At 45.7% G+C, this 12,462-nt stretch overlaps 1 protein-coding gene across 1 annotated transcript in view; it reads left to right on the top strand.

Moving 5' to 3' along the window:
• The window catches only part of ATP7A (ATPase copper transporting alpha), a 31,327-nt gene extending 23,485 nt beyond the window's left edge, over nt 1–7,842 (top strand). Inside the window, exons 18-23 of the mRNA XM_058032595.1 lie at nt 27–173; nt 611–753; nt 1,081–1,284; nt 1,800–1,917; nt 2,838–2,940; nt 4,506–7,842. Of these exons, the coding sequence (XP_057888578.1) occupies nt 27–173; nt 611–753; nt 1,081–1,284; nt 1,800–1,917; nt 2,838–2,940; nt 4,506–4,782 (992 nt within the window). The 3' untranslated portion in view covers nt 4,783–7,842. The remainder of the gene's footprint in view (nt 1–26; nt 174–610; nt 754–1,080; nt 1,285–1,799; nt 1,918–2,837; nt 2,941–4,505) is intronic.
• The last annotated feature ends 4,620 nt before the right edge of the window (nt 7,843–12,462 follow it).

The following is a 12,462-nucleotide window of genomic DNA, read 5'->3' as shown; positions in this document are numbered from 1 at the left end:
ATCCACATTGTGTGTTCTTCCTTCAGCTCCTGTGACCTCTCAGAAATACTCAGTTCTCATTGGGAACAGGGAATGGATGACCAGGAATGGCCTGGTGGTGAGAAATGAGGTGGACAAAGCCATGATGGAGCACGAGCGGAGAGGCCGCACAGCTGTCCTGGCAGCTGTGGATGGTGAGTTCAGGGCTGCTGCTGTGTTCACCCACTAAATATCACATGAAACATCACATAAATAGAGATTAATAAGTAGTGATGTCATAGCAGCTACAGCTGGAGCAGAGTAATGGGATGAAAAGAGATAATTCATCCATTTTACAGCACTTTCTTATGGGAAAGGCTCTTCCTTCACTTCTTAGCTAACAGGACAATTGGGCATAATAATATAATGCAGAGACTTTCCCTTTTGCATATAATGCAAAAGGGAAAAAAGGATAGAAAAAAAGGAATTTTTATTGTGGTTGGACAGTCCATGTTCTATCTTACTGCCTTAATACCTCTTATCATCCCACCCTTTACTGTCAGTATGAACTGGTTCTGGAACTGGAATTACTGGGGAAGTTAATTTAAATTGATAAAGCTCTTCATTACAATCACTTTCTTTCTGCTTTCAGGAGTGCTCTGTGGCTTGATAGCCATTGCAGACACTGTGAAGCCAGAGGCTGAGCTGGCAGTGTGCACTTTGAAGAGCATGGGCTTAGAAGTTGTCCTCATGACTGGTGACAACAGCAAAACAGCCCGGTCCATTGCTTCCCAGGTGGGCTGGGGGCCTGGGGCTGCTTTCAGCAGGAAGGGTGGTGTGGCATGTTCATATTACTGGTGGCTGCTCTGCTGTGAAAGATGGTAGTTTTAAAAAATTTGGAATCAAGATTGCAAGAAGTTTTTGAATGGAAGTAACATCAGCTGTAAATTCAGAGCTGTTTTCATATCATCAGCTGGGTTTGCTCTTTAGCTCATGAATGATAAAATGGGTTTCACTCTTCCTGGCCACATCATTCCTGGCAGGAGCTTTGAGAGCTGCTGGAAAAGCTGTGTCCTCTCTCTCTCTCTCTCTCTCTCTCTCTCTCTCTCTCTCTCTGTTCAGGTTGGCATCACCAAAGTGTTTGCAGAGGTTCTCCCCTCACACAAAGTGGCCAAAGTGAAGCAGCTGCAGGATGAAGGGAAGCGCGTGGCCATGGTTGGAGATGGGATCAATGATTCCCCAGCCCTGGCCATGGCCAGCGTGGGCATTGCCATTGGCACGGGCACTGATGTGGCCATCGAGGCAGCTGATGTGGTGCTCATCAGGGTAAGAAACCAGAGTTAAAGGTAGGAGGGGTCAGAGGGCCCAGGGTGTGCTGGGTGTGCAGGGGTGCACAGTCCCCATCAGCTGGAGAACTGGAGCAGAGATTCTGCTCACCGTGTTTAGTGCAGTGATTATCCCCCTTCCACATTTTCTGGGTACTGCACATTTTTGGGTAATCGAAGTTTGAGAGTGGCAAAGAAAGCCAAAGTGACCTATCCTTTGGCAAACATAAATTACATTTGGGTAGCTCACCATGGCACCTCCAGGGTTACAGGCACTTCTCCCTACACATCAGCTGCTCCCTGGCAGACTGTGGTCAGTGTTTGGAGCTGTCCTGGGAGGGGCTGGGGACATCACTGGGATTGTGATGGATTGGCCTGAGCACAGCAGCCTCCAGAGGGCTCACTGTGCTTGGCCTGTTCCATCCAGTGCACTGTAGTGAGCTGTAACACAAGTGAGGACACCACCTGTGTGCTTTCTGTCTTTCTGAGTGCTCCAATGAACATTTTCACTTGCAGGATGACCTGATGGATGTGGTAGCAAGCATAGATTTGTCCAGGAAAACTGTGAAGAGGATCCGGATCAACTTTGTCTTTGCTCTGATTTATAATCTCATTGGAGTTCCCATAGCTGCAGGTGTGTGAGTGCTGCCTGCACTAATTAGATTGGGCTCAGTGAGTAGAAGATTGCAGTGATTTACTGTTGGGTGGGAGAGTTTCCATTGTCTTTATTTCTGGCTGTCAGGGCAGAGTTTTCTGCCTGGGGATGTTGCAGTGGAATATCTGTGATGATGCCTTAAGTATTAGCTTTTATATTTTTCAGATTTTGTGCTGTTTTAGTGTGGAGTTCTGAGCTTCATATTAAGTGTTGATGAGCTGTCTTCACAGAGTAGGGAGGCAAAACGATTCCCTCTCTACCTGGGGACCAAGGACAAATGATCCAAATCTCAGGCCCCAAAAGCATTAACAACAGTGAACTGAAGAGTGAAAAACAAGAAGGGAGGAGTTAATTGGACAATTAACTCCAATATGCAAATGCAGCAGAACTTATAAAAGCGAGAGACCCTGTGACCAAGTCAGGGATTTTTGTGACCACTTTGGTTCATCTTGGGTGCAACCCTGGTTGGGCTCTTGTGCTGCCCAAGGTGCATCCATGGAGGCATTTTAATAAATCCCTGCTTTATTCTGTAACTCTGTCCAGCCTCTGTTCTACATCAGCCTTCTCAAGGCATGAGTGAGCTGTTCTCCTCCCACACTATGGATGTGCTCAGCACATCAGAACAGCTTCAGGATAAAAGGTTTATTGAAAGAGCCTGTGAGCAAGCAGTTTTATTGCAGGGTGGGCAGGACATGCCACCTCTGAGTTTCAGGCTGAGGTTCTAGTTGGGATAAGCCACAAATCCTTATGCATTAAATATTGGCCATTTAAACTAAAATCCCATTTACTAACAAATTACAAAACAACTGTAACTGGACAGTCTGTGTGAAATTGTATCCATTAATATATGAATAATGCAGTGTTCCTGCTCTGAACTTTCTGCTGATGTAATTTTCTAGGTGTCTTCCTGCCCATTGGTTTGGTTCTGCAGCCCTGGATGGGATCTGCAGCCATGGCTGCCTCCTCAGTCTCTGTTGTGCTTTCTTCTTTGCTCTTGAAGATGTGAGTAGGAACAGTCTTGTGGTTTGTAACTTGGATTTGAAGCTCAGGTCTTTTTTACTTTGAGTGACAGAAAATAAATGTGGGACTGTGAGAACTTTTGAAGGCTTTTGAAGAGCAGTTCACAAGTCTGTGTTAAGCAGACAGCAGTGTTTAGAAACTTGTAATTTTTAATGGGAAGAGATGTACAAACCAGAAGTGCTCAGAATGGGAAATTCCTAAATTATTGTATTTGCACGGTGCCCCATGGCAGGAAGGAATGATGAATCTGACTCTGTTCTTAGAAGGCTAATTTATTATTTGATGTTACTATATTATATTAAATAGTATACTAAACTATACTAAAGAATACAGAAGGGATACTTGCTGAATGCTAAAAAGATAATAATGAAAACTCAGGACTCTTTCCAGAGCCCTGACACAGCTTGGCCCTGATTGTCAAATAATTCAAAATTGTCAATAAGTCAAAGCAATTCACATGAAACCAATGAAACAATCTCCAAACACATGTGAGCACAACACGAGAAGCAAATTAAATGATAATTTGTTTTCCTTTTTCTCTGAGGCTTCTCAGCTTCCCAGGAGAAAATCCTGGGCCGAGAGATTTTTCAGTAAATATGACTGTGACACTTAAAGACCTTTGTGTGTTTGTGAGAAATCTTGTTGGTCAAATTATAAATGCCTCTGACTTGTGCATAATCAGTTCATATTTCAGTGTACTTCAGCTTCAGAGGCATTGATATATTATTGGAATAATTCCCAATACACCCAGATAGGGCGTGCCTGAGCTTGTCTGGTCCTTGCTGCTTGACCAAACAGTGGCACTGTGGTGTTTCACCCCACAGACACTTTTGGCTGTGCAGTGTGTGGTGTTTCACCCCACAGACACTTTTGGCTGGCTGGGTGTGTGGTGTTTGACCCCACAGACACTTTTGGCTGTGGGTGTGTGGTGTTTGACCCCACAGACACTTTGGGCCGGCTGGGTATGTGGTGTTTCACCCCACAGACACTTTGGGCTGTGGGTGTGTGGTGTTTCACCCCACAGACACTTTTGCCTGGCTGGGTGCTGCACTGGGCTCGTGGGACAAGTCCAGGCCTGCAGGAGCTCTGTGGTGCTGGGATGGAGCTTCCCCCCATAACAGGGGCTGCTCCTCAGGTTTCCCTATGGAGGAGAAGCTTTAAGGCGATGGTGAAGGAAAGGAGTCGGTTCTGATGGAGGGTTTGGATCCAGAGCTTTATTCTGGCCCACAGGCCCCTGAATGCAGCACCAGCTCCAAGAGAACTCCCTGAGCCCGTGGTTGCTGCTCCTTTAACAGGGGAGAGGGGCAGGGAAAGGAGTAAGGATCCCACCAACCAGGTACAGGAGGGGAGGTCTCAAGGGACAAAGGACACCTGGATGGCCCAATGCCCCCCAGGGGTAGGGGGCATCTTTTGAGTTCTGCCAATCACTCAACACCCTTCAGGAATGCCAGGACTGACAGACAGTGCTGGGAGGGGAAAGGAGAGGTGACTGACACTCCTGGGAGGGATCCGAATGCAACAATACATTGTGTTTTTTCCTTGCCTAGGTACCAGAAGCCGAGCTCAGAGAAGCTGGAGTTCCGTGCCCGTGGCCAGCTGAGGCACAGGAGCCCGTCAGAGATCAGCGTGCACGTGGGCATCGAGGAGAGCGGGGCTGCCTCCCCCAAGCTGAGCCTGATGGATCGGATCATCACCTACAGCAGGGCCTCCATCAACTCCCTGCTCTCAGACAAGCGCTCTGTGAACAGCATCGTCCTCAGCGAGCCTGACAAGCACTCCCTGCTGGTGGGGGACTTTGGGGAGGATGATGACACAGCCTTATGAAAGACTTGCTCCTCCCACCCCACTGAGGCAAAACAAAAATACCCTGAAGCAAAAAACACAACCAAAACAGCTCTCGTGAGGTCTGTGCGTGTCCTGATCCTTGTAGAGGTCTTCTGGATGCATTTCTTCTTCAGTGTAGAGGTAGTTGTTGCAGTGACTTTCCAGAGTCTTTTGTGGTTTTTAATCTAGACTTACCAAAAATATCTGGTGCAGGGCTGTTGATGCTCACAAACAGGGCTGTATTCTCATTCCATGGAGCTTGCAGTATAGCATTTATTTTGGCAAATTGTCAAAATACAATTAAGGAAACTAAGGAAGCAGAAACTGATTTCCCAGCCTTATACCAGGCTATTTTATCCATAGTGGAGTTCAGTACTGTGTGAAAAAATTGTGAATTTGCATCTGCAAAATCCTGACAGTTCTGTTTGCAGAGAGATGTGCCTTACTTCAGAACCCTGTCACTCCCACAGCCTGCCTTCTGCCAGAAATGAGTCCTCTCAAATGCCTCTTTTTGATGTCAACATCTGATTCCAGCTTTTCACACTCCAGGCTTCAAATCATCTCCATGGGATCCAGATTCCTGTGTGGCAGCAAACAGGGAGGATTGGGGCCATCCCCACAGAGCTCTGCACGTCCTGCCTTGAGACTCTCTGCCTTCCTGAAGGTTTGGGGTTGGGAGGTTTGCTCATTCCCAGCCTCTCCTAAGCCAAAAACTCCTGCAACACCTGAATGCAATATCAGTGTGAGCTGGTTTTAGCCAAAGTGTTCAGCTTTAGGAATGAGCAGTGCCCACCACCAGGATCTACTGGCACTACTCCAGTGAACCAGGGGAGTTTGTCACAGACTGCTTTAAAGTCTCTACAGTTCAGGCTTTGCCTGTGAAGTGTCTGTATTCTAGGAATGGCCCAGCATTGGTTGATCCAAACCCCTCTGCTTGTTCTGTGCAGATCCAGGCATCAAGAATTCAGACAGTTGTCATTTGTTGCTGAACTGCAATATCAAAATGCAGCTCTTGATCTTGAAATCATTAATATAAAAAATATCCTCAGTGAGAAAGAGATGCTCATCAGCAGTGGCTGTTACCTGTTTGTTACTCACTGAACCTTGCTGTCCCCTTCCCCTGCTGAGGCAGTCATTGGTAGGAATTGCTGGGTTCAATAATGATGAATTTTATGATGAAGTGCAGTCCATGATGTAAATGTGTACCAGTTGTGCTTGTAGAGGAGAAATACTCAGTGTGGTGGAGACAAAGAGATTCTCTTCAATGTTCTGCTTTTTAACTCAAAGCCTGATGTCAGGCCATAGATTGTGTATGTAAAAAGTCCTGAGTAAACAACTCTTGCATTTTATCTGAGAACCACCAGAAAAATCCCATTGTGTGAGAGCAGAAGAGCTGTGCTGGGGATGTGTTTGTGAGGAAATCAGGGTACCTGTATTGCAGTGAGGGGAGCAGTATCATGTGCTGCTGGCTCGAGAAACAAAATATTGCTGTAGCAGGATTTGGGTTCTTAATATCTCTACATGAATACAGAGTATTTTTATAAATTAGATTACACATGTATGTAATATGTGGTGTTGTTCCATGCTGAGATCTATCACTGCACAGCCATTCCATGAGGTTTTGTTCTCTGTTTGCAGCAGCAGAGCTGTTTTTACAAAGCAGATTGTTACCCAAAGTTGTTTGATGTGTGAGGATGGGTTTTAGTGCTTCACAATCATGCAGAGATTTCAGTTGTCTTGTTTATCCACCCTCCTTCTCTGTGTTCCTGGCACGTTGTGCAGGTGCAAGGGAGGTATTTCCATATTTCTGTCTGCTCTGGGTGGTCTCAGCCACTCCTTCAGTGCTGGCTGGGGAGTGGATGGCTTGGAAATGCCACATCACCTCCCACTGCAGGAAACAGGGAGGTAATTCAGGGCTGGATTCCTGCTTAGTAAATAAAGCAGCATTAAGAACTTGTTAAACAATTTCCAGCTGTATTTTTAGAGCACTTTCCTTTCATTGTCCAAATGCTGTGTAGGTTGAATGTTTACAGCTTTACCTCCAACTTTTTCCCAACACAGGTATTTTTCTAGGCTTTATCATTTTCTGTGAAACTCAGTGTTTGATCCAGGTACAGCAAAATAAGGCTCTTTTTCCAAAGCAGGACACTTAAAGAGGTGCAGGATGATTATCAGGGAGTAAGGAACAGCAGCTGCTGGCTGGGGGGGATGTGAGAGCAGCTTGTAGGGACAGCCAGAGGATCAGGCTCTGGGGAGAGGAAATAACTGAGCCCAGGGTGGCTGGGGGCAAGGTGGTTGTGATAAACTCAGATTTTTTGAAAGCAGGTTCTCTGTCCAGCACTCCCCAAGGGTGAGATAATGACTTCTAGGATGTTTATATTGAGATTAAAATATTACAAAAGGTGCTTTACGTTGAAGAACCAAAATCCCTTTCTGTTTGAATGTACAGTGCAAGTGGAATCGTGTGGGAGCTCAGTGTTTTCCCAAATGTGAATGTTTTAATGTGTAAATAGGTTGCTTCTGTTGGAGACAGTTTGGATTCAGAAATTTAAACTATCACGTAGAAACACTCAGTTACAAACAATATTGTATTACTCCTTTGTCTATTTTATTGTTTTCTGTGTCTAGCTATTTATAAACCTGTGCTCTATTTAATAAAAAAGTACATATGCTCCAGGCTTTAAAAGTTACTCTTTGAATCTTACCAAACTTACTTTTAAGAGTTTAAAACACTTGAAATTTTATACAAAAAGAAAAAAAGAATGTAAAGTTGCCAGAACACAATGGAAGCAAGAACACACTTTTATTTATTCAAAACTATGCTTTTTTTTTTTTTTTTCTTAGAACTTCCAACAAAATGTTTTAAACTGGAGAACATTTGTTACTCAGTTTTAGGGATGAAGAATGAAGAAGTGAATGCTGGTTGGAAAGTTAATGTAGGGCTGTTACAGTTCTTTGCATCTCAGAACATGTTGTCTCATGTTTCCTGTTCTTTTAAGACTGTGCCTCCATCATTCTAATGGCAATTGTGAGCTCTGTAATAAAAATGTAGCATCCAAAGGCTGGTTTAAAGCATGTTCTTTCATCTCCTTTCAATATCTTTAGCTGTCTCAGCAAAAGGCCAAGGATTGGGGTTTAGGTGTAATTCCAGCTCTCTAAACACAGCCTTGAGCAAACACTGAGCCTGTAGAGCTGGGGGCGAGTGAGGCTGGTGAAAGTTGGGAAATTGTGGAATAATCTCATGTAGGAGCATTATTAGCAAATGGGGGAAGAGCAGAGGCTGCTGGAGCTCACACAGTCAGAACTGTCCCAGCAGAGCCCAGGACTGAGGTTTGTAACATCTCCAGGTGTTTCCAGGGGTCACTCACCCTTACAGTAAAAATGGGGTTTCTTGTGTTGGGATGACATTTCCCATTTTGGTTTGTGCCAATTAACCCTTGTTCTGTCACTGGTTTCACTGAGCAAGTCAGGTTCAAGTTGCATCCAAGTGTTTCCAGGATGAAGAATTTTGCTTTTCCTTAAGATCCAACTCTCTAATTTCATTCTCAGCCTGCCTCAGGCCTAGTATGCCCCATCAGGTGTGGAAAACCACAATTTTAGCGCTGGTTTGGAAAATGCAGATTTGTTGCACAAAAAATAGTAACCAAAATACTTGGAACTATTTAATTTAGGCCTTGAGTCATTTTGAGTTAAGGCAGTATGTGAACCTTCTCATTTCAAATGGAACTTTGTTTTAGCCCTGACTGAATTAAAAATAAATAAAATTTTAAACAAACCTTATTAAGTAGCCAGGAGGCCCTACATCCTATGGACTAAGTTGTGATACAAAAATCTCTGCATTTGTCTGGCCAACACCCTTCATTGTGATTCAAGAAACAGCAACTTTGATATAGAACAAAAATTTAAGATTCTCCCGGAGTTTAAAATATCTCTCCTTTCCTGGAACCTGACAAGTCAATGATGTTTCCTAAGTGAAACCATGAGCTGTCCCAGAGTCAATTCTGTTACAAGCCCCTGATTTCAGTTTTTCTTGAGCTCAGTTTAGAGTCTCACCTCCCTTGGTGGCAGTGAGCACGGGTGAGGGGTGAGCAGAGTTCTCACGTTCCATAGCACTGTTTTGTTAGGGAAAAATGGGTAAATTATATCGTCAAATTGAGGTTCAGTCTACATTGTAAAAATCAGTGGAACAAATACCACCTTTAAGGGCTCTGATAGAAAATGATACTGTAGATAATTAGGATTCATGTTCATTTAAAACTGTCTGTGGCATTAGAGAGACAGAGCAATGCTGTGTTCCTGCAGCCTGCCACAGCCAGGGTTAACACTGGAGCCTCTGCTGCCTCAAGCATCACCTTTGCAGGCTTCATGGAACCCATTTTCCATTTCACCAGAGTGCAGGTCCTGCCTGGGTTTTTGATGCTTCCAGTTCAGGGTGGCTACATCATCTTTTAAGATACTCTTTCTTTTTTTTTTTTTTTTTCTTCTTAAGTAACATTTTTAGATCACATCTCTGCAGAGCAGTATGACAAGCCTTTAAGCTCAGACTCTGATTCCAAATTCAGCATCTGCCTTGATAGCAGAGCTGTGCTATGGGCAATGTGAGGTTTTTTTTTCTTCCAGTTGACTGGGCAGTTTCAGTAGTAGCTGTGAATTTGTACCATGTCTACTTGGTCATGAAGGAAAACTGCTGACCAGGTAAGATTGGGTTGCCTGTATCCCATCAAACACATCTCTAAATAATTTTTTATGGAGAGCTGTACACACACATAAACTCAGGTGCAGGAAAAAGAGACACAGAAGATTCTTCAGCACTTTTTAATTAACCCCTCATTCGATTTCATGCATGGACAGCCTGAAGCCTTTGTCCCTACAGGTGTTGGGAATGACATTTGCAGGCAGTGGTCAGGTGAGGGAGCAGCCAGGAGCTGTCTGCCCTTATTCTCTGAGCACTGTGCCTGTTTTTCAGGCAGCTTTTCCAGATTGGGTGCTCTTTATCTTTCCCACACGATCGCTGTGCTGGGATAATGACCATCTCCCACTGCAGGGAGATCAGAGCACTCAGACTTGTGCCGCAGCCCGTTTCTAAGGGGAGGTTTAAAAGCTGTGGGTGGCTCCAAAAGCAGGAAGTTTCTGCAGCCTGGGTCACAGGGCATGGATGGAGATGCAGATTATTGGTCTCACAAACACACCCCAGAGCACCAGAGCCTTTGGTCTGCCTAAACTTGCCCAGTCCTGTTCCTGTTGGATAAATGAAGCAGGATCACGCAGGAGAGGGATGTGCAAGTCTAAAGTGCAGCTGCTGCTTCATGTTCCTAGGAATGACTCCCTGGAACGGTCACAGGTCCAACCCCAGCTCCTTGGGTTTGTCATTACCAGCCCTTTGCCCTCCTGGCTTTGCTGCACTGGTTAATTTAAAAGTGCAGGGGTTGAACTGTTTGCGTGGGCTTTTTTTCTTTAAATATTTGCAGTATATTCTAAATATTTCACAACAGGAGGGAAGGACAGAGAGGTGACTCAAACGTGGAAGTGAGCTTTGAGTGTGTGTCTGTTTTTTGTAACTCCTTTTATAAGATACAAATTCTCATGCCTGGCCATTTCCCATCTGTAATTGCATTCTGCCACCTCAAGTTCTCATGTGACATCCTCCCTATTCCTCTATCTCATGTTCTTCACACAAAAAAAAAGGAGAAAAAGCAAACAAGGATAAAACCAGACAACACTGAGTGAGCTGCACTTCTGCCAGAACAGTGATCTTTGTAAGTGCACCAAGATTGCTCCAGGCTCTTATCCAATACTCTCCTACCTATGGGATATAGTGGAGTTGGTCCTGTGGAGTAGAGTCCTCTTGGTCATTTTTATTTATGGCTTGCTTGGTCCTTTCTTTCTGAATGTCCTGTCTACCTGGGGATTCACCAGTGTCCGGCTGTCCCTTTTCCCTCAGCTGTGGCACACAGCTGTCCCAAAACACAGGACACCACACACTGTGACATTCCTGCTTCACACATTTTTACCCCTAGGAGGTGACAGGAGAGCTTTTGAAATGAGAGCCTTGTCCTAATGAATGAAGCCATTTCCCAGGGAGGGCAGGGCTGTGGGCTGCAGCTGGGAAGAGCTTTCCTTTCTGAGTCAGCATTGAGGAATTTAACCTTTGCCTTTGGAGAAAGCAGCACAGCATGAAGTAGTACAGGAAGAAAGAAAGGGATTAATTTCAGAACAGTTAAAGAGTTACAGCTCCTGTGGATCCAGAGAAGCCGCCCTTATCTCCTCACAGGAGTGCCTCTAAGCGTCCACCTGCTGTCACTTGTGCTTCTGGCTTGGATTAGAAGTGGCACTGGCCAGCTGTGCTTTGAGTGGGCAATCCCAGCTCCTGAGGGGAGGCTGGGCTCAGGACCATGTTAGGATTTGACTCTCAGGCCTTGGTGGAGGCTGGACTCACACTGACACTTCCAGATGACCCTGCCCACAGGGACACTGTGAGCACTGTCCAGGGCTCTGGGTTACAAGGGTCCCCCTGGTGACTGCAAGGTTGGCTCTGATTTGCTGTGTCACAGGAGGGACCCCTGGGTACCCCCCAGGTTTACTCTGCAGTCAACATTGAGACCATTACTGCACCTAATTTAATTTGAACCTTGATTGTAGATTTACAGCAACATGAGATAAACTACAGTGGCACACACTGACAAACTAAAGGGATGTTCCTGGTCTCCTCCATCCTAACTGGTGACCACCTCACAGGAGATTTCATGTCACCCTCAGTTTGCTCCCACTTGTGTATTTCAGGGTTTATTGCTGTTGGAACCAACACCTTTAACATGTCTGGGAGGCCCCTCCAGGCTTTCCTGAGTCTTGCAGCAGGAGACTCCCACCCTTCTGCCTCAGGCTGGGTGTTTGCACTAGCCTGGCTCTCTAGGAACCTTTGTGTTTCATTTCTTGTCAGTGTGTGCTCATTTGACTCAGAATCTTTTAGGTTGGAAAAGACCTCTGACACCACTGGATCTGATCTTTGACCGATCACCACCTTATCAATGAGTGCCACATCCAGTCCTTCCTTGAACACTTCCAGGGATGGTGACTCTACACCTCCCTGGGCAGCCCATTGCAATGTTCAACAATCTTTTCCTTGAGAAATTCTTCCTGATGTCCAACCTGACCCTCCCCTGGCCCAGCCTGGGGCCATTCCCTCTGCTCCTGTCCCTGTTCCCTGGGAGCAGAGCCCGACTCCCTGGGCTGTCCCCTCCTGTCAGGAGCTGTGCAGAGCCACAAGGGCCCCCCAGTCCCCCTTTTCTCCAGGCTGAGCCCCTTCCCAGCTGCCTCAGCTGCTCCTCATAGGACTGACTCTCCAGACCCTTCCCCAGCTCTGCTGCCCTTCTCTTGACACCCTCCAGCACCATCCTGTCAGCAGAGAACTGACTTTGTCACCACCACTTTCTCAGCGGTATCTGTACATTATTGTGAGCGTGGCAAAAAAAAATAACCCTGTCAGCAACAGAAAGGCCTATCCTATGGACAAAACACAAAAGACCATGAGCTCCTTTTTCACCCAGTACAGTGCATTGCCCTGTGCTATTGTCACCCAATGCACAGCCCAGTGCACTGCGTTAGAGGCTGCACGTATGTTGGGGCAGGTGATTTTGGGCTGCACCCAGAACCTGCTATGGAGGCATGGAGTGACACAAAGGG

The sequence above is a fragment of the Melospiza georgiana genome, chromosome 12, assembly GCF_028018845.1.
Source record: "Melospiza georgiana isolate bMelGeo1 chromosome 12, bMelGeo1.pri, whole genome shotgun sequence".
NCBI classification, from domain to species: Eukaryota; Metazoa; Chordata; class Aves; order Passeriformes; family Passerellidae; genus Melospiza; species Melospiza georgiana.
This window is presented reverse-complemented; position numbering and strand designations above follow the sequence as displayed.